We start from the raw sequence: 25,454 nt of genomic DNA, 5'->3' as shown, positions 1-25,454 counted from the left end.
AAAAGTTAGATTTTGGTTTTATCTGAACAGAGCTCCTTCTTTCATTTGTCAATTTTGTTTGTCATGTCCTCAACATGGCTTTAAGGGAAGTTGCTGAGTAAAGGATGACATTCATTGGTGGGCTTTGATTGCTGATGAGATTAATTCAGAATGTTGCATAGGCTTTTATTCTGAAGTATTGGATTTAAAAGGGCTGAATATAAATCTGCACCTCTTAAATATTTATTTGTAAAATATGCAGAAACCATTACAAAAATGTTTACTTTTAATCTTGGCTTATCTCAAACAATCTTATACAGTCAAAGCAGAATGACTATCTTTATGTTTTTTGGCCGTGAGACACCAGCGTGTGAAAGAGCTCTTCGTCTTTTTCTTCTTCTTGGATTTATTGGCGGTTGGCAACAACATTTAGTAGCATTACCACCACTTACTTGTATGGAGCGTTTTTCGTGATGGACTATCTACTTAATAAACATATATATAATTTCTAAGGGAAAAAACAAAACAAAATGTACATACTTATATCATGCACACACTCACCCTCTCTATAATCACATTCTATGAAATAATTTAGTTTTCTTTAAAAAAATTGAATAATTATTTGAATATGTTTACTCCCCAAATTCTTCCTCATAATATCTACTAAATTCATCTTTTCCTTAATACATTCAAACTCTCTCCTCATATATTTTCTCACTTTCACATATATGACACTCCAGTATAACATGTTCTATTGTTTCATATTTTTCACAGTAATCACATTTGCCAGTAGTATGCTTTTGAATTTTGAAGTGTATAACTAAGTCCTGTATGCCCAAATCTTACCCTTGTTATCACTCTCTCCTTCTTTCTATTTCATCTTCCATTTCTTCTTTTTCCTACCATCTTCTGAATTTTATAAAACCACCTTCCTGTTTTATTCTTTATCCCACCTTTTTTGCCATTTTTCCATCAGTTTTTCTTAATAGTACTCTTCCCCTCCGATTTGCTTGTTTTCACTGTACAACTAATAGGATTTTGAATTGCCCTCTTTGTCATTTTATCTGCCCTCTAGTTTCCTTCTACTGCAATATGTGCTGGAACCCATTCAAATAGAACTATTAAACTCATATTTTTTTATTCTGAATAATGTATGAAATATTTCTAATAGAATGTCCATTCTACTATCTGATTGATTATATTTTAAACTTAATAATGCAGAATTTTAATGGTTTTATATAATCTATCCATTGTAAAGCTAATAATATTGCCAACATTTCCCTTGTGTATACTGATAATCCATCTGAAATAATTTTTGCTATTTTAATATTTAATCCTGGTATTACAAAAGCTGTGTTAAAGAGCTCAGTGGGTGTAATGAGTTTTGGAAGGCACCTTGTGCCGTTGCCTGAACTGTGCCAAGATGATGAGCTTTGGAGGCCAATGCAAACACAATCCAATCCAGCCCTGATTCATTCAATTCTGAGCATGTGAACGCTGCATGATCAGTCGACACCGCATGACGTCGGCAGCCCGCTTGTCCAATCGCAGCGTCTGTTTCCAGCCTATGGTGGTACAGTAAATACTATCAGCTCTGCCTCCTTCACCCTTTGCTGCAGCGATGAAAGCGAAGGAGACAATCGAGTTACAGCCGCCGATTTGCTATATAACCGTTTGTTAGACGTGAGACATCTTAGTGCCAGAAACTGCCGGCTCTGTGGTTGTTTTTTTTTCTGGGACACGGCCGAGTCGTTATTTTTTTTCAATGTTGGAGAAGAACCATTGAAAACTGAGACACTGAGGCCCACCGCAGCAGTGAATCACCGCAGGCTCATCCTTTTTTTTTTTTTTTTTCGGCCGTTTCTCCGTCGACGTGCGCATCCCCTCGCAGACGGAAAGCAGGAGGAAAAGGGACGGGATCCGAGCTCTGCGTTGGATTCTCTGCCGCAGCTCGAGGCGTGCTGCTAGGCAGAGCATGCTAAAGAATGAGCCAAAGGGACACGCTGGTTCATTTGTTCGCCGGAGGGTGAGTCATACATCTCTGTTATACATTTACAGCATTAAAAATAAGTTGCTATTTAATATTTTAGGGGAGAAAACCGGGGGGAAATGGCGCGCGTGCGTGTCAGTTATGTGAACGAATTATGTGGAATAGTGCACGTTCATCATGCTGTCAAAACTTCCGGTTTTTTTCCACCTCATTCGCTGCCGACATTATCCGGACAGATTTTACATGGCTTATAGGTCATTACAAACCACCAGAGTAGTGGTTTGATTTAAGCTAGGCTCTTTTGGTTTTTCTACCGTTTTAAAAAGCCACGATTTTTCTACAAATCTAGAAAATTCTTTATTTTGACAGGAAGTGGAATTTCATTTCCGGGCTCATTCAAACTCTGTAGATGATTGGAAGCATGCTGCAACCACAGCACTGCTACATCCACTTACTGCCCAAAGGTTTCTATTGTATTTTGCATGTTGGAAAGTAACTAAAAAGTTAACTGATTTTTAATATTTATTTCCGTATGGTAAAAAAGGCAGAATTCTGGCTTTAATCTCAGAATTCTGGCTTTAATCTCAGAATTCTGACTTTTTCCTCAAAATTCTGACCTTTTTCTGTAGAATTCTGAAATTTTTTCCTCATAACACTGACCTTTTTCTTTAGAATTCTGAATTTTTCCTCAAAATTATGAATTTTCCCCCAGAATTCTGAATTTTCCTCAGAATTCTGACTTAGAATTTTGGATCTTGATGTAAGTGGGTACCATGAAGGAAGGTATGTGGTAGCATCTAGCTTCACTGACAAAAATGGTAGTTGTTTCGGAGGGCCAGTAACACATTAGTGAAAAATGACGAAATTAGGCAATTTTTTGTGTGCCTGAGAGGTCCCCGGTGATTCTATTTAAATAATGGAGGAGCAGAAGGTCATTAAAAGAAGAGAGATAGTCTCTAAAACAGACATGGTTACAGCTTGATGCTAACATATTTGTTTGCTTTTAGATTAAAGTCAGAATTCTGAGATTAAAGTCAGAATTGACTTTTTTCCCATATTAAACTGAAATATTTAAAAATCAGATAACTTTTTTATTTTTTCAGTACTCCAAGACACACTTTCTCTTCCAAGACCAGTAGCAGGATTGCTCCTGACCAGTTTCCCACATATAGATCCACTCACAGACATTGTTTAAGACATGTAGGACACAAGGGTCCACATGGGAATTAAGTATTTCATACACTAACAACCAGAGCTACAAAGTCTGATAAGGGAATTTTAAGGGGGGAATTCACGCCAAGCTGGTTATTCTTAGAGATTAAAGAAGTTTTATCACTTTCAATGGGGAGAGGATGAGAGTAAACTAAAAAATACAGTTATAAGTAGAGAAGAAACTAAAACTTAATATGCTGTGATGTAGGTTTCAGATTAAAAATAGTTTAAAAGTTTTCTTTAGGTTGTCCATGAATTGAATTTTACAATGTGTAAAACAGGGTTAAATGCTTTCTAAATATCTACAAGTTTCTTTAGAGCTTCAACGTAGGTCCTTAAATGAGAGTATATTAGCACCAGGTTATATTATGTGGAATAGGAAGGTGCCACTCCATACTATTCCCAAACACTCGAAAGCATTAAATTGTGCAACTTATTTTAGTATGCTGAAGCATTTAGAGCTGAGCCCATCGGCTGAAAAAAACAGACACACACCACATCCAGAAGCCTTGCCTAATGCTAAACCCAGACCCTTTCCTCGGATTGTCAGAAAGACACATTTATTTGCTTCACATAACACGCCTCCACTGCTCTTATGTACAGTGGTGCCATTGCTTTACACTACTGCATGTGGCCCTTTGTGTTGCACTAGATGCAGCTGCTCAGCTGTCGAAACCCATTCAATCCAGCTCTTTATGTATTGTTGCTGGTCTGATATTAAGACCACTTAAGATTGAAGGGCTGTTGCTTATGACTCAACAGATACTAATACTATCCTATAATTTTCACACGTCCTACGTTTCCCCAGTTTTCAAATTGCTAAAATTATACCAAAAGGGACTGAATATTTATTACTCAGGAAATTAGAAAGGGGTTTATATTTTAAAGAATTAATTGGGTGACATCCTACAACTGTATCTCACTAGAAACAGCAAAGCTGCTGAAGGTGAGTGACTCTTTCAGTGCTTGTAGAAGTAGTCTAAATGCCTCTGATCTTCATTTTATTTACCTGTCTGTGTATATTTGTAAAACTATTAATGATATAAGTGTAACCTATTTTAAAGCAGTGTGTTTTTAAACCTTGTATGCTAGAGCTGATCCCTACCAGCAGCAGAAGGCTCACCTCTTTATCTAAGGGGTTCAAAGGTTCTAAACAGGATAAAAATCAACATTAGTTTGAGAGCTGGCTCGGCCCAGAACTCTTGTTTATGCTCACAACTGAGGTTTTCTAAAAAACAAAACGAAAAAAAAAAACAACCAACTTATGCTGTTGATTTGTCTGACAGTGTTTTCATTTAGAAAAATGAAACACTGCAGGTTTACCAGATATTCAGAGCCAGCTCATCTGTTTTAAATAAACCTGATTGCTTTCGGTGTCTCTGCCGGTTTACCCTCTGTCATCTGTGCACCACTAACTCTCAAATGAGTAATCTCATCAACTGCACAGCTAATCCATTGCAGCTCTTGTCTGGCTACTACAAACTGAAATTGACAGAAACGCATTAATACCACCAATAAAACAGAATTTGTGTCTTGTCTTTCATTTCTTTTGAGAGAAGCTGCAGGCTCCTGCTGCCTTCCCGAACCACATTGAGTCTCAGATATTCAGCGACAAGCCAAGCCCAGAATGTAGGCAAAGGGTCACCAGTGGCTCTGAGCATGAATGTGTAATGTTGTTTTGAAAGGTAAATATAGCGAGAACCGCTCTAAAGCAGCTCCCTGCCCGGATGGCAGCAGAAACCACTGCAGGGGCACAACTTCTCCACACTTATCACATCCTAGAAACTTACCCTATTGAGATGATTTGCATAAAACCATTTGTTTATATAATAACAAATTCAGTGGCTTTGTCTTTTTAAGTTGCAGCATTTGCAAGTCGTCCTTTGCAAAAATAAAAAAGCTTTATTAAAGCTTTAATCCCATATTAGTGTGTTAGGAGGAAAAGAACATTAATCAATCACTGTTTTTCCTTCTGTTAAGGTATGCAAATTAATACATATTGCTAAAATTGTTGGGGTAATTTTCTCCTTTTTTGTGTCCTATGTTTTAATCCTTTTGACCTTTTTTCTCCTAGATGTGGTGGTACAGTAGGCGCCATTTTGACTTGTCCTCTGGAAGTGGTCAAAACCAGGCTGCAGTCTTCCTCCATCACCCTGTATGTCTCTGAAGTCCAGCTCAGCACCGTTAATGGAGCCAGCGTCGCTCGTGTTTCTCCACCAGGACCCTTGCACTGTCTCAAGTGAGCAAGATATTTATTTTTCATTGTGATTTTAACTTGTCTTTGGCTGTTACAAAATTATAAGAATATAATAACCTTTGGGAATAAAGCAATAGAAACAAAACTATGTTGGTGTTTTTCACCAAAATCTATAACAAAGTCCAATTAATTGAACTGCAATAACAGAAAACCTAAAATAATGTCAAATGTTATTTCAAAGATGATTATATTACAACACATTCTTTTTCTGATCATGAAATTGGATGCATTGTTCAGGCAAATGTGCATATGTTGCACAATATTATGTCTTTTTTTTGTTATGTCCTTTTATAGAGCAGTACCAGGAATGTATCAAGCTAATATTAACTGGTTAATTAGTCAGGCTAACTACTTAACAGGAAGGGGAGGGACACCAACGCTTTTCTGCTGTTTGTGTGGGCTTAAATTTTTTACCCTGTCTTTAATAAAGCTAGTGAATATTTATCTTTTTTTTTTTCTGGACTAGATTTATATTAATAGTGTTGTATAATTTGCCTCATTGTCAAAGCTATTCTTGAAGCCTTGAAGGAAACTGGTGTTGTGGCTAAGATTAGATAATAATGCAGTCAGGTATGTAAGGTGTCTTTTGGTTGCAAATATTAAGGTTTAACTAACTGAAGAGTTGGAATTATTCTGATTAAATAAAATAAATATATTTCTTAAAATTCTTGCATGATTTACAGCTTTTTTATCAGTGTTGAGAAGAGTCACAATGACAGATGTGAAAGACAGGAGTGAGAGGAAATCAGGTTGGGGGAGGTTGCAAACAAAATAAATTTTTATTCTGTGCAAAAGTTATCTTCAGATTATAATTCGCTGAGCTACTTTTTAAAGAAAAACTCCAAACAAGACGTCTGAGACGGCCAGCACTGATAAACTGTCTGTCTTCAGGTTTTTGTTATCAATAGCATTTACATAAGGCTTTTGACCTTGTTGCTCTTTTTATCTCTGGGGTTTTCCTTAACTATTTGTGTGCTAAAGAAACTGTCCTTTATAGTAAATAACAACCAATTCCTCTTTAAAAGTGGAAAGATACGCTTCAAGATGAATGGAGAAGTGAGAGTTAAGGGGAATTTAGACGAGCTGTGTTCGTTTGGATAACGCGTGGTTTTTGTTAAATTCAAAATACATCTCAACCGCTTGAAAATATGGTGTTTTCAAGTAGATATTTCTAAAAGGTGCAGCTGTTGTTTTCTGTAGCAGAGCATGCAGTGTCACAGAGCGCGCCACTCGGTTTAAAACATATTGCATAATTCACAAGCTGCTGTGTGTGGAAATTTCCACTGCAAAATGTCTGCAACAATATCCTGCTCATTGGGATTGTTAGATAATCTGATGTCATGTGGCCAAACGGCTATTAATTACCTATTAAAGTTATTAAAGTCTGCATTGAGAGGAGATTGCTAAATAAAAATCCCACTGTTCAGAATGGATCTTATTTCCCAACTCTCCTGTTTTATAATAAGTGTGCATATCTAGTTTGCTTTTTGTTGCACAATCTGTTATTACTAGCTTTTTTCAGTCTGTCAAACAAGATTCTCCAGGATTTTGTTTAGTACCTCTGGGCCGGTGCCGTGTTTCAACCAAGTGCATTGGAATCCGGGTGTGTTTTTGTGCTCAACAATCCTCTATTTCCAACATAAACTGATCCCTCGTGTCGCCCTTGACACAAGCAGGCGTTGGCAGGAATGGAGAGACGGGATGCGATGCATAGTGCAGAAGGGCTAAAGAGGGAAACGCTTTAGAGAAAAGGAAGGCGATAACTGACACACAAGCCAAAGTGGGTCAGGATGCAGACCCAGTTCCATTTTAAATTTAATTGGCTCCAAACTCTTTTATATTAGCTGCTCTGCTTTGTCTTCTGAGGAACTACTGATGTATTTTTTATATTAATGTTAATATTAATATTAACTTCCATATGTCTTTATGAAATCAAAGATAGATACCCTAAACAACGAACAGTCAGAAGAAAAATTATCAAAGGAAGATCAAACATCTGCCATTTTGACAGCTGACCTTTATGGTCTATTTATAAGTTGGTTTGGTGTCCTGTGTCTTGCCAGAATGTCTTCTTGCGATCCGCTTGGCCGTACCTTGGATCAGTGTCCTTGTGAAAAACGTGCATCGGGTCAAGTTGACATGGTTTTGAATCAGGTTACTGGGTTAGCCTGGAAGCAGAACAATCTTTAAACTGACCAAAGGAAAACACGTGAGCTGCCTCAGTCAACACAGGCGGCTTAACAACACGTGTCTACTCACTTATTTGGGATTTTGCTGCATGTTATTTGTCACTCCCTGTTCTAGACTTTGCTCCTGTTTCTAATTTACCTCTCCTGTGGTAAAAGAAACCACCAACAACAGCTGGACTATTTCTTTTTCAAATAATAAAAAAACAAGATCATTTTAAAGCACCATCTTATTGCTGTTAATTATGCTCGTATGCTGTTAATTATGAAGGACTGATCCACAGTGACCTATTTTTGTGTTTCTGCAGGTTGATTTTAGAGAGAGAAGGAGCCCGCTCACTGTTCAGAGGACTCGGTCCCAACCTTGTAGGCGTGGCACCTTCCAGGTATGTATAGGATTATCTGCTGTGTTCTGAATTTGTTCTCTGGCTTCTGTTTATTTAGAGCCAGAGGTAAAGTTAGTGACATGTTTTTCTCGGCCACCCAAAGACTTCTTGCACTAGTTAAAAAAGGTTTATGCTAATCCTTATAAAGGTGTGATTTTGGATGTTTTTGCATTGGGAATAAATAACTTTAGGCAGAAAGAAAGAACATTTTAACAAAGGCCGTTTTTTGAAATTTCTATTGCTTTATTTTTTTAACAATTACAGAATCTTATCCAGTAACCGGAAATGCTCAGAGAGAGAAAACGAAACAAAAAGTGATAACTTTGACGTGTTTTATATCCTAACAAATTTGGAAAAGTAGCCCACTGCAGCCTTTAATTGGAAGCAAAAACCATTTTGTTATTTGTACTTGCAAGTCTCTGCGTCCTTTATACACAATACTTTTTTAGTGGAATGTCGGTTGTTAGTCTTTTTTCGTTCTCACCTTTCATACTTGTGTTGACATTTTTACTTAACAGCATGTAGAGAAATTAAAATCACTGTTGCAGCAGAAGAGGAGGAATCTCTGCTTCAATCTGATTGGAAATGATCAAACTCTGATTCTTGTTTGTTGCATTGGAGTTGGTAAAGGCTTAAGGCTGATTTATACTCAGAAACCAGGTCATCTGCGTGTGTTGCAGTGAATGCAAATGTGCCCCTGCCCCTGCTGCAGACACTCTGCTGCAGCTCTCCAAAATTGTAGGTGACCGCAGACAGTGCTGCAGACAGGGGGCATCTGATTGGTCAAATCTACATCCGCTCTACACTTTGCGCATTTCCTGTTTGGTACCTTACAGGCTTGTTTTGTTTGTATGACCGCCATTGTGGAAAACGGCTCGTGAAGATGGACCAGCTGGGAGAACGCTGGGACCCTTTTTCTACCTGGATCCCTGCTCTTTTTCGCCCTCATGTCCCTCCATTGTCGGAAAAAATGTCCCCACTTCCTCACCGCCTAGGCCGTATCTTGACCCACAGCTAGTTTGTGATTGTCCCTCTTGCTTTGTGGCGTTGAATAACATAGCGCAGACCATGCTTCAATATTGGGCATAAATCAAAAGTATCTGCGACAAGTTTACTGCGAAACACTGCTGTGGGAGTATAACCATCCCTTTAGAGCCATCCTTTGTGAGTAACGCAAAATTAGGCTCTCAGGGTCATGTCAACCTCATTCTCGTTCTCTCAAAAATATTATTTCCAATTTCTATACTCGTTGTAGTTTTGGGTCCGTTGTTGGCCAGGATATACATTTTAGAGGAGGATGGGGATTCAGCAGTTTGGCCCCTGGCTGTTCATGTTCAACGCACTTTAACCTCTGATAATGTTTACAGAAGTGCACATGTAGAATCTGTGTTAGTAGCTTAGAGGCATAGCTTAGAGGAACGGCTTCAGTTACAAACTATTTATCCAATCTTCAAATATTCACTATGAACTGATCATGATTGTTCTGGCTGATACTAATTAAGACCAATTCTTTCTTTGTTTAAACACTAAAAAGATTAAATAAGCGTTATTTAATAGAGATGGTATCTCTATTAAATAAGACAGGAAGTCAGGAAGTGAAGGGATTGCACATTAGTGCTTCACAGCATTTGCTACCTTTATTTATCTGATTGTGTTTGGCTAAAAGTTGAGTAAAGAGTTGCTCACTTCCTGTCGATTGGGGCTTTGAAGAACCAACACCTTATATTGTTAAAAAAAAAACACACACACACACACACACCGAAGAATACCAATGAAATAAAACAAACTTGTTTTATCTGCACACAAATTTGAGCTTTGAAATATAAATGAAAAGCGTAGAGCATTAGCGGCTAGTGATTTTCAGCCGTTTACGGAGGCAGATAAAGTTGATGGATAAGTTGGTTGGCCAATTAGTGCAGCCCTTTGAAATAAACAACAAAACCTCCAAAATGCATTTTTCAGTATTTGACCTGCTAATTGCTATTTAGACTAAGGGTGTGCAAAATAATCGTCAAATCGATGCATCGTGATTCTAATTTTTGTGATCTACTGAATCGATTCTTGAAGGCAAGAATCGATTATAAAAAAAAAAAAAGAACAAATAAAATACATTAATGGTTGGCGCACATCAATCAAACCAAGTGGAATACAACTTCCAGTCCAGCAGATGTCGCTGCGGATGTGTTGACGCCTGCTGCTTTGTGTCATAAGCATGTCCGGAGTGATTATCCTCATTTTGTTATTTTAAGTTTGATGAATCCTAAGATCTTTTTGTTGGTGTGTCCATGCCAGTAATAGTAATATTTCTGTCCAGTATTTGTTTTCATGGCAACACCTCCAAAAAGTAATTTCAATAAATACAGCTATGTATGAATTCAGTTGCTTTCAGTTATGTATCAATTGAAGACACTATCCAGATCACACCCAGCCAGTCAGCCACTGGTAAGGGCTGTATCTTTTTCTTACAGTGTTCAGTGAAAATATCCCAATGCATCGCAATATTTCAAGTATCATGATGCATCGTGATAGAATCGCATCGTGGCATGTGAATCGTGATTCGAATCGAATCGTGACTTCTTTGCCAATACCCACCCCGAATTTAGACACAATTAAATGGATTCATGGTGATTCATTTAGAGCTTCTTAGTTCCCTGATGGCCATTAAAGGTGTATTAATGGTGTATTAAAGCCAAGTGGGTTTAGATGCTCTTTGATATGTGGATATTTATGTCCTATGGCCCAGCTACATATCCTGTCTTATTTTTTAAAACCATGTATTATTTTGTTGGCATTTAGATTATTATTACTGTAATGTGTTGGATGTTTAGAAACGGGAATCTATGAAGAAAGATGCTACAAACAAATTGGCAGGACAGGAAAACAGAAAAACGAAATGTGCATAAAATGCCTAAATTAACTGAGCATGTTAAATATTCAATATGTGTATTGTAAGTTAATTAAATTAAAATATGCATCATAACCATTTTATATATATATAACTGCCTCACTTGAGAAGATCCTCTGATGCTAATGAGAGGGTGAACTACTGAGCACGCTCGTTAGCAACACACATACTTCATTGTGTGATCCTTTTATAGTTGCCGCACAGTGTCAACGGGTTTGATAGCAGTCTGCAGAAATGTTGACTAAATCCTGGGATTATTTATGGACTGAAGATCAGCTAAGGTCAGAGATAAATCCTGTATTGGTGACATGGGATTTTTGCTTACATCCGGAAACAAAAATTAAATCTCGTCTAATATTAGTTTTGATTTAATAAATTTCATTTCTCTAAATTTAGGTTACATTATTTCTTAGCTGGGATGTTCATATTTTAGCCTGGGAAAAATGAACAGCTTGGTTTTAGTTACATTTGCCAATAATGTCTGACCTCCCTTTGTCCTGCTTTTATCACCCACAGGGCAATCTACTTTGGAGCATATTCAACAGCCAAGGAGAAGCTGAATGGAGTGCTGGAGCCAGACTCGACCCAGGTGCACATGTTGTCTGCTGGGATGGCAGGTACTGACGGCTCCCTCTCTTCTGTCCTCCTGTCTGTCTGTCACTGTCTGATCTCCCTGTCTGTCCGTCAGGCTGCCTGGGCAGTTTGTCTCACTGATGGGTTTGATTTAGAAAACATTCAATACTCTGTGTCTTCTTTAAGACATCCTTAATCTTTAGTTTTTTGTTTGTTTTCATCTGTCATTGTCATCGTTGACATTATCCCAGGCACAACCCTTCCCTCTTACCTGAAGCATGGTGAAGCTAAATGATATTGTCTGTTATAAGAAGGCATTATCTAGCTGTTTCATGTGTAACACTAATAATTATACAGTAATTGGTCCATCAGAAAGCACAATTTAAGACTCTAAGGATCAAACCTAGGTTGAGTAAATGTTTAGTTTATTTGCTGAAAAATGTATTGTGGTTATTTTGATCTACTGTCATGCTCTCTAAAATCTGTATCAATGTATTTATCTTCTAAACTTCAGAGCATGCCAGTTAAGGTACATCTTTAACGCCAAACTCTCTTTCACCTCATTTATTTTGCTGGCGATGCAACAACTCGCCTCTTTGTAGTGGCTTACGGTGAGCATTTAGCTGTGGATACATGTCCTCTAACCGGAGGTCAGACCGTCATGCAACCAAACCTCATGAGATGATTAATTCCAGATAATTTTCATAGCAGATTGGAACCGTGCTTTGCAGAAACTTTTACACTTTAGGTTAAAACCACAATCTTTAATGTTGTCATTGGGTTTTTTTATAGACCAACACATAGAAGCACAGAATTGTGAAGTGAAAATGAAATCTGTTACGTCTGGTCCCCTTTACTCTGGTGCCTCTATGTTAAACTGAGAACAGCTAACCATCTTGTCCTAAATAAGTAGAATCCTTTCTGGGGTAATGGATGGCATCAGAGAGCAAAAAACACAACAAAGATGAAATAACACATCAGACATGATGGGGTAATGTTACTGAGACATGCAGTTGACTAATTAAACCACATCTTTGACTTTTTAGTGTCCAGATCAGTTCAGGATGGCGGTATTTAAACACTGCAGAGAGCTTTTTTTTTTTTTCCCGTATGAATTGTTGAATCATCCAAGGAGACCATGAATAAAGCGAGGATCTAAAGGAGCGTGTAAAATGTAAGACCTGTAAAATATCCACAGCTCAGGTGAAGTCTCCGACAGGACACTTATTGGTCTAGTCTAAAAGCTGCTAGAAAAAAAAAATCAGTTTTTAGCAGGTAGCTTCTTACCTTCCTGCACACTGATGCTCTGCTCACCAATACAACACAATTTTACTACATATTTATTTTTCATTCTACAGCCTTGCACAATTAGACTTATTCCAAGGACCCCTGATGAACATAAACACAACACATTCATTGGAAAAGCTTCTCTGGTCAGATTTAAACTTTTCAGCCCACATGTAAATCTGGTCTTGCGATAAACTATTGCTCCACATCAACCCAATCATGATATCTCTATAGTGAAGCATGGTGGTGGCATCATCATCCTGCATTGGAGCTTGTCTTTTGTTACGACAGGGTAATACTGGAAGGAAACCTGTATCAAGACCAAATAAATGCGCTTTCCTACTGGAAGCTGATTCTAACCCCGCCAGTCTGATCGAGCTCCAGCTGTAAGGAAAATGGTTTTTCTTTTACTTCACAATTATATGCTTCTCTGTGTATCACATAAAACCCTCCAAAATAAACAGAGGCTATTGGTTCTTACAGAACTTCATTAGAAAGTTGTACAGATCAGAATACTTTCAAGGTTCTTTGTATGTGTTAGCTTTGTACAAGAAATGCAAATAAATCTGGTCCTCAAAGTTTAGGTTGTGCTTTCCACTCCTCTCCCCACTGTCCCTCATGTCCTCCATTTTCCTTTTTTTTTTATTTTTCTCTCGTCCTCCCCTACCTTTTTTTATTTTGAAGCCTCTCCAGAGGCGTCTGTAAATAGTTTAACCTCCCAGTTGTGACTTAAACAGTGTGGTCTGGGCCCCCCCTTCTTTGCTTTGTGTGTATAGAGAAGAAAACACGGCCCCCAAAGATCAACCGGGGCCCCCGGCACTCGGGCGGACGCGTCAGGTAGCACCCCATTTCTTTACACTGGTATGATGAAAACCATGGTGATTTTTATCAATACTAGAGAATTTCCAAATGGTGTTTAGTTTGTAATGATATTACCATTTCTTATGGTATTTTGTTTAGAGTTAGAAGACACTCCTCCCCCTTCCTTCCTGATATGTTAACAGCAGAACTAAAGACACTTTTTTTTTTTTTATTTAATTTTTTTTTTGTCCGCACTAAAGAAATGCTAACCTTGTCACCGTGCAGATGTTTGCACAGTTTGTCTCATTCTGTCTTTCGCCATCACCCTTTCTGATTGGTATTGCTTCAGTCAGTTCTTTCAGGGGAAGCTGTTATCAGTTCATGCTGATATCAGCCTGTAACCTGAGGACTGGTGAGATTTCAGCAGAAATTCAGATTAAAATATCTCAATTTTGAACAGAAAGTCAATTGTTGTTTCAGTGAACATCAGTTTTTGAGTATTAGACAAATGGATGTGAATAAAATGATCTTCTAAGCTGCTAATGGGATTTCTTCATGTACTGTAGATACTATTTAAACACCTTCAAAAGGTAAATATAAGGAAACTTGAGCTTTGACTGTACAAATACTTGATAATTACTTGTTAAAACACACAGCTCATAAAAGACACTCATAGCTGAGGAACTTAGTACTAATTTCATCTATCTGTCTTAAACCCATCTGTTTTAACCTCTCCTCGCAACTAACTGAGAATTATGAAACTGAGCTTGCAGGCTGAATTTTACCCTGATTCAGTATAATTGCTTCCAGTTTCATAAGTCAACTGTATCGAGGAGTTCCCCTTATGGCCTCCCGGCCTGGAACTCTGGGCTGCTTTGCAATTGGAGGAGAGAAGCTGCTCCCTCTCTCCTGCCCCACTCAGACTTATTTTCTGAATCTGACTCTTGTGTCTGAATGTAGGTCAAACCCCTCTGGAAATATTGCATGTGCATTAAAGGCTTATAGAAGGACCTAAATGCAGAACTTGCACCAGCATGTTCGTAGATACATGCAGCTTTCTGTGGAAGCCGAACAAAGGAGGTGGAGTTGCACAATATATGGATGAACTGTGCGGAGATTAGCAACTTGGTGCAACTTGAAAAGCTCACTTTCACTGCCAGATATAGTCATGAATTATTGCAAGGTGACAGAATTTTGTTCTCCCCACTCAGTTTTTTTCTTCTATGTATTGTAAAGGCATGAAAAGTAGAATAAGTAAAATCAAGGAAATGCACATTAAACAGTTGCCACATAAATATCTATTTTTTTTTTTAACTTTCTGTCAGGTTTATATCATTTCTATGATTTATTCTAAAATCAAACTAGTTTATTTTTACATTATATAATTTAATCATTGATAAACTCATTCCTCCATCATGACAAGTTATTGCAGCTAATGTGTCCTGCAGAAATGATTCATGCTTTTTGAACCTCTTTGCATTTTGTCAGATAAAAAAAAAAATACAAACTTCAATGCATTTAATGAGAGAGACTAATGCAAAGTAGGCAATAATTGTCAAATAGATTGCAAACATAAATGGTTTTCAACAGATTACGAGTAAAAAAAAAAAAATATATCGGTCAGGTACAGCGTGCAGACCTACACCTATGTGGAGTTTAATCTCTGTGTCAATCAGGTAATTCTGTCCTGGTTACCCTGGAAACGCTTTAGAAACCCACAGCTTCTCTGTTTATAGGTCTAAGAGTGTCTTAAAGAAAACCCCTTTTTGGATAAAATAGGGAAACGAATAGTCTTATCATTTGCTACTGATTGCAATTGATTAAGGAGCTTTAATCAAGTAAATCAAAGCAAAACTTAATTGCTAGTATGTGCAATATTGTTGAGGAGGAATGTAACTATGCTTATCCCCCTGAACACATCACTGATACTGGCACTGTTATGATGTTAAGGATGCTGTGGTAAAACTCTTAAGACCCGGTGACATTTAGCTTCAAGCTTCACAACAGCCAAAACCATGCAGTTGTTCTAATCCATCAAATATTCTCTGTTAGAGACCATGTAAAGAGAATTCCCCAATTTTCTGCCTAACACATTATAAATGTTAAACATGTTGTCCTATGCCTGTAAAAAGTCCCCCAACCTTATATAATTGCACTGGAATTAAACTTGGGTTTCAGTATGTCTGTACCGTAGTCATACTGCTGCTTTCAACACTGGCCACGCCCCCTGCCGTCCCAGCATTATAAAAACGAACCATGCTGCTTCTGAATTGTTGCCAACTTAGTGCCTGTATTTAAAGTCTTTTAAGACCCCTGGAATTCTTAGTTTTGTTTTTAATCATTTCGATTCAGATGGGTGATTAATACAACATATTTCTGTGGTGTGACAAACTGAGAACACAAATTAATTCATACCTTACACGATCTTTAAAATGTCTAATTTAACCTTCAGACATTTTATAATTGAGACTATTTATATGTCTATATATTTTATGGACATTCTCCAGAGGGCTTGAAGGTGTAACTGCAGCTAATGGTGGTTTAAAAATGCACATCAGGATGATTCTTCTTTTTTTTTCTCCTCAAAACAAAATGGAATAAAACCATACCAAAATAATACCAAAGTATCTAGATGGTTCAAGCCGCAATGCTCAAGGAGCATGAATAGTTTTGCAAGGCTCTGAATTAGCTGCAGGCTGAGCTTTGATGAGGATCCATCTCCATCACATCATTTACCACCATCACTGATTTCTGTTCTGAGTTTGTCGCCACGGCAAGGTTAGCATTTCCACCTGCCTGTTTCAGTTAGCATTTGATCTTTTTCTGTTAGTCTAGAACATGACTGGCAATGGCTCAGTGATTGTGAGGAATATTCTTACAGGTTATTGTATTTACTCTGCGCTTCAGATAGACCTGACGTTTGGTTTACCTTTGTTTTCCTTCTTAAAAGGCATACAATGAAAACAAGACATTGTAACTGAAGTTGAAGACTTGAATTAAAAGTGGAGTAAGTAGATGGTGCATAAAGTTGGGTCTACAGTTTAAAGAAAGATGTGAGGAGGGGGTGCACCCCCCCACCTCCCACCTTTTCTCCATCTTCTTGCTCCAAAAGTGGGTATGGGGTTGGTGGGCTTTGGGGTAGATATGACTGCTGCTTGTGTGTGACTGGTACAGAAAAGCCTGTGTCTATTTTAGGGCTTTACTGTAAAGCTTTCACGCCTGCGTGATTGGGTGGGAGACCCCCGCCATCTGAACCCCCCTATATCTGCAGGCTTCTAGCTGCAGCGGGGAGGAGCTGGAGGAGCTTTGCCCCTCCCTCGTGAGTACACGCCATTAGACGCTACTTCATTTTACTTCCCTCTCTTTTCTTCTTCTTTTTTTTTGTTTTGTTCTTCTTCTTCTCTTCTTCTCTCCAACAGACCTATGTAATCCGTTCTGATGCAGCTCTCTCCACATAGGTCTCTGTTGCAATGCTACTCTAGATCTGTCTATTAGACCATCTCTGGAACTAGAAGTTTCCTGCACAGGGCAACTACTAAGGATTTTCTCTTCAATTTATTGCTGATTTTGGCTCATTTTATTTTTGTAAATGAGGCAAAAGGCACATTAAGAGACAATGCAATTGAAATGTTATTGTATAGCCATTAAAGAGAAATGCAATTAATCATATAAAATATTTGAAACTCTAACCAAAATGCATAAAATCATTTTACAGTGTTTAGGCCTACACTTTCCTTTAACTGACTGACCGTAATTTTTGCTTATCAAGATAACAGTAAAACATTTCTGGCCACTATTTCAGTAAAGAGCTCAATTAAAAACAATCCCCAGCAAATGTATTATTTTGCTGCTGACCTTCACCAGTTGTACTCGGGTCTGCCAGCGTTTAGTTTGCACACAGTAATCAGGCAGTGGCCACTGTTTCATCACATGATCATGAAGACAAGTAAGCAGGACTAGGTTTGTGTTTTTGAATAAACTTTAGACGACAGATTGGAGTTTTCAGAGCTAACTCCAATTTTATAAAGCTTTCCTTTGCCAATACTGGTTTTATGCGGTTTCTGTTTTTAAAGACTCTAAATAACAACTTTCAAAATGTTTGCTAAAGTTATTGAAATTTATAACCTTAGCACTTGATTTTTTGTAAATAAAACAAAGACTTTTCTCCCAAAACAAGAGGAGGTTATAAATCTAGCTCTGTCTGCGTCATAGGAAATGTTCTAATCTAGTAAAATTCTTGATCTTTTTATACAGTTTTTTTTTTTTACTCAAACAAGACAACCAAAAGAGCAGGAGCATGTCTTGTGCAATTCTTTTTTAGATAGATTATTTCTCTAACTTACTTTGCACATATGAAAATGTCATATTCGATAATATATCTAGATTTTTTTAGATTAGAAATAATCTTGAAATTCTTCGGGTGGATTTCACTCCATGTTTGTACAAGAAAACAATAAGTGTAGAATTAAGAGAACTTACCTTTTGACTATCTGCAATTAGCATATTTAGCTGTAGTAATATAATATGTCTGTGGATATAACATCTAGAGAACCCCAACCACTTTAAATCAAGCATGTTTCATGGACAATTTGATAAAACTGCTACTTGGCTCTAATTCCAGTATTGACCTCTGTCCACTGTTTATAGGTAACAGACTGAATGAACAACTGACCTTCCTCTGTAGAAGATACTATAGTACAGCTGATCTGTTTGTGTACTTTATCTGATTATTTTTAGTTACCTTATACCAAAAACAGCTACAGTTTGAGCCTTTTTTCCTTAGTAACAACTTCAGCAAGGAAAAGTGTTGTTGGCAGATGAGCTGTTTTTGTGCTTAGATATGGTGCATTCACTGATAGTGGAAAAAATATTGGATTTTTGAGACTCCAACCATATGATCTTTGTAATCATTCAGAACACAATCGAGTTTATCTGTGCATCTCTAAAATTCTACTTTTAGTGAAACTAAGGGGAAAATTCGCCCGTGTTTGAAACCCAGATTCTGAATGAAAACTTTCAGATTATCACAGCTGCAGGTTATGTTCTGATGATCCACAGTAACGCTCATAATTGTTATATTTAATCCTATAAAATATTTAATCCTTAGTGAATAGTAGCAACATTAGGCCTAAAAAATAAGAGTCTGCTTGACTTAATTTTGCTGTTTTTCGAAGATTAAATATTTAAATTACAAAGTATCAACAAATCACTCATAGAATAAAGCTTGTTGCTTTCATGCAACCTAAAATAGATTTTACCCCATCGATTTCTACCATGAAGGAGAAATTTTATATATTTATTTATTTTTTAATTCACTAATTCTATGTAATTGATGCAGCTTTTATCTGCATTTATCAAATTAGTGAGAGCTTGAGTCAAAAAAGATAAAGCCAGTTTTCATGTTTTGTGAACTGCTTTCTCTCTGTCCTTGCACAGTGTAGAATTTCAGTGCAGCTTATTTGTTTGTGTTTTGTCACGTGTCGAGGAATCCGTCTGAACCTTTGACCTCTTCTGAATTCCCCAGGGTTCACCGCCATCACAGCCACCAACCCTATCTGGCTGATCAAGACCCGTCTGCAGCTCGACTCAAGGTGAGGCGCCAAATGTTTCTCGTGCAAAAACAAACTCTGTGCTTCAGAGTTTCAGCAAACATGTCTGCAGAATTTCTGCTCTTTGTGAAAGTACTTATAAAGCCCTCTAAACTTGGTGTATTTTTGACCCCAGGAGCCTAGGTGAAAGGCGTATGAATGCGTTTGAGTGTGTGCGGCGGGTGTACCAGGTGGATGGCCTCCGAGGTTTCTACAGGGGAATGTCGGCGTCGTACGCTGGCATCTCTGAGACTGTGATCCACTTTGTGATCTATGAAAGTATCAAACGAAAACTGCTCGAGTCCAAAGTCCCTACCAGCGTGGACGAAGAGGATGAGTCCTCCAAGGATGCCTCAGACTTTGTTGGCATGATGCTCGCAGCAGCCACATCTAAGACCTGTGCCACCTCCATCGCCTATCCTCACGGTAAGCATCTCTTTAAATATGTGCAGATCCAGAAGTTCCTCTAATAAATCTTGAGAATCTAAAGGCCAGTTTTTATCTTACTGAATTTTTTCTTTATTTTATTTTTGCAGAAGTGATCCGCACACGGCTACGAGAAGAAGGCAGCAAGTATCGTTCCTTCTTCCAAACTCTTGTGACAGTCCCCAAAGAGGAGGGGTACAGAGCGCTGTACCGTGGCCTCACCACCCACCTCGTCAGACAGATTCCTAACACCGCTATCATGATGTGCACCTATGAGGTGGTGGTCTACCTGCTGGGCCGCTAGCAAACCGCGAACCTCTCCTTCCTGTTAAAATAATGGACGATGGTAAAGAACCCAGAAGCAGGCCTTTTTGGCTTTGAATGGTAGGTATGAACCGTGGAAGAGAAGACCAAAGGAAACCTGAAGATACTCTAATGGACCAGAGAAAGATGAAGGAGTGAGATGCAGCTTATGGGGAGAGCATGGCATCATTAGATGGAGGGTACGCAGCTCAAAGGAGAGCTGCAGTAGTTAGACATCTGTTGGATTTGACTTCAAGTTGTATTCAGTGGTGTAACAGGAAAACATTGTTTGGATTTATCCGTTTGGAAGAAAAAGTTTTAAATTAAAACAAATAAAAACTGCAGTTTCACCTTGGTGGATGTTTGGAGACTCCTGTCAGAATGCATCAGGGCTTATGTTGAGTCCTTTTCAATTGATGACAAATCTGTTTTGCACCCTTTGTCTCTAGTAACCTGCACTTTTCCACATACTTTAAAAAAATATCAAAGCTTATGTTAAATTTGAGACAGAGGTGTCCTCAACCACTTTCTTTGCACTAAAGACGGTAGGACTCCAAACATTCTCCTCTAAACACAGTCTACCATTGCTTCCCAATAGGGAATAACATCAGGTGCAGTAGTTCAACTAAAGGTGACACTTTATATTATACTGATATATTACAGTGATATTTTCATAAGCTCTCCCTTAGTGTTAATGAGGCCTATGGAAAGCGCAAAATTACATCTTATTTACTGTTTTTTTCAATGCGTTTATTATTGTGTTCTTTTTTTTTTTTACCACAAAATTTTACTTCCACTTAATTTTCCCAGAAATACTTGTGCCACGCTGTGCAATCAGCACAATGTCATGACCTTTCTGTTACTAAGAAGTCATCGGACTTCAGTCGGGTGAAGCAAACAGTTGCTTTTACACAAGAAAAGACACATTGGCTAAAGAGGCTAGCTCTTTAGACTGTTGTATCCTAGCATTTTAATTCAAAGTTAAGTGGAAGGAAGACATGTGGTGGAAAGGGTACACAGAAAAGATAACAGCAGAAGAATGCAAAGTTACCGTTATGCAAAAGTTTCGCAGATTGACAAAATGTGAACTGAAAATTTTTTATTTATTTTTTTTTTGCTTTGTGCTATAATGGCTGTAATAGATCAACTTTTCATAATATTCTAATTAATTGAGCAATACTGCTCTACATGGCAGGAATTGAGTAGTATCCACCAAAACACTAGGTTTAAAAGCTGACTTCCTCTGTGTGTTTTGCTCCCTCTGAGGATGACATGGTTAACTGGAATTCTGCCTCCTGTTGGAAAGCATGTCTCATAATTCAAAACGTAACGTTTAAATACCCACATTAGCTCAACTTGAAGTCACTACCCAGAACTAAATGGCCTTGAAACGGGACGTTGAGTCCTTTATAAGATGTGAAGCCTGCATCTGGTTGTTGTTGAGTCCTAAAAGTATCTTCTACTGGAGAGTTAATACTTGAACATAATGTGACGGTATGAGGAAAATGTTGGAGTGGAAGGATTCTCAAAGGTTCCTTATCTAGAACCCTGTTTGCGTGTGAGTATGCAGACGATGTGTTTGTGTTCAAGAGCATCTGGTGCATTTTTGTTCATGTGTGCCTGCATGTCGAGCAAATATATACTCCTAAATTTCCATCCACTAACTGTTGATCTTGCAATACAGTGCAGTTTGGAGTGTGGAGAGTGGGAACTTGGGTTCCAACTCACACCGGTCCTTCCTTCCCAGTGGCTTCCAACTGATCTGATAACATGCACTTTTGTGGCCTTTCAGGGCTCGTGCTTTGCTTTCTATTGTGTGGACGGACTAAACTTGTACATTGTGAAACGAAAAACAAAAGTATTACTGTATTTCAAAATCGTATTTTGCGCAACCGTTATCATAGCAGATGTTTGTACAATTTAGACTTTCCATTTGTTGTGAAGGATGTTTGTAAATATAATATAGTGTGTATGAAAATTAGTTTGTGTTTCTCCTTGAGCCCCTCTTCTGCTGTAGTTTGCAAAAGATGAATTCATTTTTGTGCAATTGAACCTGTTTTGACATTGACTGTGGACTTGCATATATATAATCGCTTGGCTACTTTTTCCTGTGTTTGTATGTCACAGAGCTAACAAACGCTGCAGATCAAATAAATTTCAAGAGCCGGAGACCGAGCATTGGTTAGCTTTGGCAGGTTTATTTTAAAACTGCTCCAGGTTTCAAAGGTTTGGTAGCTCTTTCAGTGAGAATGTTATATGTGCTTTTTATGCTATACCAGAGTCTGTTTCATTGTGGTTTGTTTTGAAGATTACGTTTTGTCGGCTTCAGGGTGTTCAGAAACTCGAATGCTTTCTCAGACACTATTGGCTTCATTATCTGCCTCAAATGGTTTTTAAACAATAAATTTGGTTAGCTGTAAAAGTTGAAACAGATCCCCTCAGAGAGCCCTTTTTTCTTTTTTTTTTATCGTTTTTTTTCCTCAGAAGAAATAGGAGTTTAAAATCCGTTTCTCCACTAAGAGGAAAAAGCGGAGCTTTAATGCTTAATGTTCTTGAACGTCCCTTAAACTCCCTGTGTTACAATATTGTTTCAGAGGAAAACTGATTTGGTGAAACCTGTACTAGCTGTTTATTTTCAGTTAAGGCTGCAAACCACTCAATGTTTGTAGATTGTTTTGGTTTAGTTCTTTTTTTTTTTGTCAAAAAAAGGAAAGATTACATTCTTCTTTACTGTCCATATAATGCAGTCTAACACTAAAAGCTTTGATCTATGCTGCTTTGGTGCTTGAGTTCACATTACCTAAATGTGACAAAAGAAAACAACTGGACAAACCATGTGAACATTTCACTCAATGTCTCATTAATGTCTGTGAGCAAGTCACTGTCTTTGACAGGTTCCCTTGCATAGGATGCAGCCTAAAAACGGATTAAACTATGCTATAGCTTTTTTTTTTTCCCCAGCTCTGTCGTTTTTGTGTCTGTATGTTTTTATTTCTGTTTTTTAAGCACAAAAGCCAATAAAAATCTCTTTACAACTACAAAGTTTTGTTTATTCATATTTCTAGTTTGTAGCTAAAGTCTGGGTCACATTCAAAATGTTTCTACCAATAAAGAATCTTTGAATTATTTTTCACTCTATTAAATGTATTGTTGAACTCTGATATTTAGATACCTTTTATAGAATAACCAGAACTGGTTTATTTCCTGTTTGACATAAAAAAAAAAAACTTTTTAATTTGTATATCAATAATTACCAATATTATCTAATTGATTAGGTTGCTAATTTTGCTATTTTTTGTTAAATGTACATCTTAACACACTAGAATTACTGCACTAAACCAATTTTGAAAACCTGGTGATTTCATAGCTTTTTGAGGTTTTAATAGGTTTACTCGCAAAAACCTATAGAAAGACTTAAAGAAAGACAGCTTTTCAGTATGCAATCTTTGCAAAATTTCAGATACCAGGGAGAGGATTGTTGACTCTCACAAGTCTGGGTATAGCTTCCAGAGGTCTGACTGTTAGGTTTCTATGTTTCAAGCAATAACATGCAAGCGTAAGATTATCATTTGCCCTGCATGGTTTATATATATATATATATATATATATATATATATATACCCCAGAAAAAAAGCAAACGAAAGGGTAAAGTTGCTGGTTACATTGAGTTTCATTGTCCACTGTAATACAAAAATAAAAACAAAGTTTGGTACCGATATAGACTGTTGGAAATCATAAAAATCATATTATTCTTGTCACAGAGGCCTCTTGTTACATCCAGAAAATAATTGATGTTCCTTTTCTCATACAAAGGATAAATAATCAAGCTCTGTAATACATTAGAGATTGTTCTGAACAGAGCACTATCCTTTTAAATTTCAATTTAAAGTTAAGTAAATTATTCCCTTTCTAAAAAGTAGAATGGTTGGTTATCTTAGTTATTTGCTTCCTCTATTGTGGAACCAACTCATATCTGCTGCTATAGGAGTTGGGTGCTGAAGGACCCAAAGACCACTTTTCCTCATTCTTGTACTACATTCTATCTTCTTTTTATGTATTATTTCCAGTTGTTTAAACTTTTAACTAAATGTTCCCTTTCCTTCTATCTCTCATCATAGTAACTACACCTGTTTACCTTCTGTTAACATAGAAAGTATACCTGCATCAGTGCCTCTGTGTTATTTTTGTTTGTATGGAGTTGTCTTCTTAAACCTTCCAGCAGCAGAAGGCTGTTCACGCTGAGCTTGGTTCGACTGGAGGCTTCTATTTGTTCAGTGGGAGTTTTTATTTCTACTGTCACTATTTACATGCTCCCCATTAGGGATTGCTGTAAAGTCAATGCAAGTGACTGTCCTCCGCTGCTACATGCAGCGTTTACTCCTTTTTGACAGAGAAGCAGATAGTGCAACTTAGTGGCTTAGTAAAATCTGCTGCTTTCCTTAGATTTAAAACTTTTCAGCTGATTTTGATAACAAACTGAGCCTGACTGCATTCTTTGATAACTGGAATTAATTTGAATTGGTATCTGTTTGCATGATTTAAGTCAATTTGAATGCATTTTTTTTCTTTCTGTAAAGTACCCTGAGACAACTTTTGGCTTAATTAACAGAATATAATAAACTGACTAAAAGTTTAATCGGTAAAAAAAAAGAAGACTTTACAAAAAAACAAAAAAAAAAAACATAAAAATCCTGATTACAGTTTGTAAATGCACCAGGGGACATGAGGCTTTATTTTAGAGATACCATATGGTTCAAAAACACAATATCTTGACTTTTTTTTTCCATAAAGGTCATTCAGAGTTTGAGGAAACAGAGGAAAGCCACAGAGCACCTATATAGCTGTGAAGTATGACAGTAATGTTAGTTCTTGTGAGGATGTTTAGCTGCGAGAGGAGCAGATGCAGTTCAAATATCATTAATGTTTAAAGTGCAGCAAACATTGAAAGAAATAACACATAGAAATACTAAAGCAGCATCTCAATCTGGCAACTTAAAGATAGGTGGTTTTAAATACCAAATTAGTTTCAAACAAGCTAAAATTAAAGTACAAAGTCCCAACCCCAGTCTCATAGAAAAACTTTGGGCTGAGCCTGAAGATGTTGATGTATTAAGAAGATAGCCTGTAAACCTGACTTATTAACATCAGTTTTGTTCAGAGCAATGGGACAAAATACCAACAAACTATCATGAAACTAAATATCCATGATGTTTGACCAACCTCAGGTCATTTCGCTTCTGTTTATTAATATATAACTGCAGCAGATACACTTCACAAGACAGATATCTGTATGAATTTGTCTTCTGTAGAACTCATAGCCCAGGTTTATGTAACTCCCTTTATTGTCCCACAATAGGGAAATTCACTCTCTGCATTTAACCCATCCCCTTGAGGAGCAGTGGGCTGCCAATGTGTGATGCCCGGGGAGGAGTCTGGGGTTAAAGGTTTTGCTCAGGAACCCAGAGTGCAGACTGTGGAGATCATACCAGGTACTTGCAACCTTTTGACAGCACAAGCACATTGCTCCAACTCACTAGGCCAACACTCCCTGTAAGACTAGT

At 37.6% G+C, this 25,454-nt stretch overlaps 1 protein-coding gene across 1 annotated transcript; it reads left to right on the top strand.

Moving 5' to 3' along the window:
* Window positions 1-1,572: 1,572 nt before the first annotated feature.
* Window positions 1,573-22,935, top strand: slc25a36a (solute carrier family 25 member 36a). The gene is made up of 7 exons (XM_038271361.1): window positions 1,573-2,005; window positions 5,256-5,420; window positions 7,933-8,010; window positions 11,432-11,532; window positions 19,101-19,167; window positions 19,301-19,590; window positions 19,701-22,935. Exons 1-7 carry the CDS (start codon window positions 1,965-1,967, stop codon window positions 19,892-19,894), a joined length of 936 nt encoding a protein of 311 aa, XP_038127289.1. The 5' UTR covers window positions 1,573-1,964; the 3' UTR covers window positions 19,895-22,935.
* The last annotated feature ends 2,519 nt before the right edge of the window (window positions 22,936-25,454 follow it).

This window comes from Cyprinodon tularosa, unplaced genomic scaffold (genome assembly GCF_016077235.1).
Source record: "Cyprinodon tularosa strain WSP-4 unplaced genomic scaffold, ASM1607723v1 ctg12, whole genome shotgun sequence".
NCBI lineage: Eukaryota > Metazoa > Chordata > Actinopteri > Cyprinodontiformes > Cyprinodontidae > Cyprinodon > Cyprinodon tularosa.
This window is presented reverse-complemented; position numbering and strand designations above follow the sequence as displayed.

What these genes read in the sequence shown, in the direction of transcription:
- slc25a36a (XM_038271361.1), top strand. Translation starts at nt 1,965, where the DNA reads ATGAGCCAAAGGGACACGCTGGTTCATTTGTTCGCCGGAGG. An exon ending in GTTCATTTGTTCGCCGGAGG is followed by an intron (nt 2,006 to 5,255) that starts GTGAGTCATACA and finishes TTTTTCTCCTAG; the next exon opens with ATGTGGTGGTACAGTAGGCG. An exon ending in CGTCTGCAGCTCGACTCAAG is followed by an intron (nt 19,168 to 19,300) that starts GTGAGGCGCCAA and finishes TTTTGACCCCAG; the next exon opens with GAGCCTAGGTGAAAGGCGTA.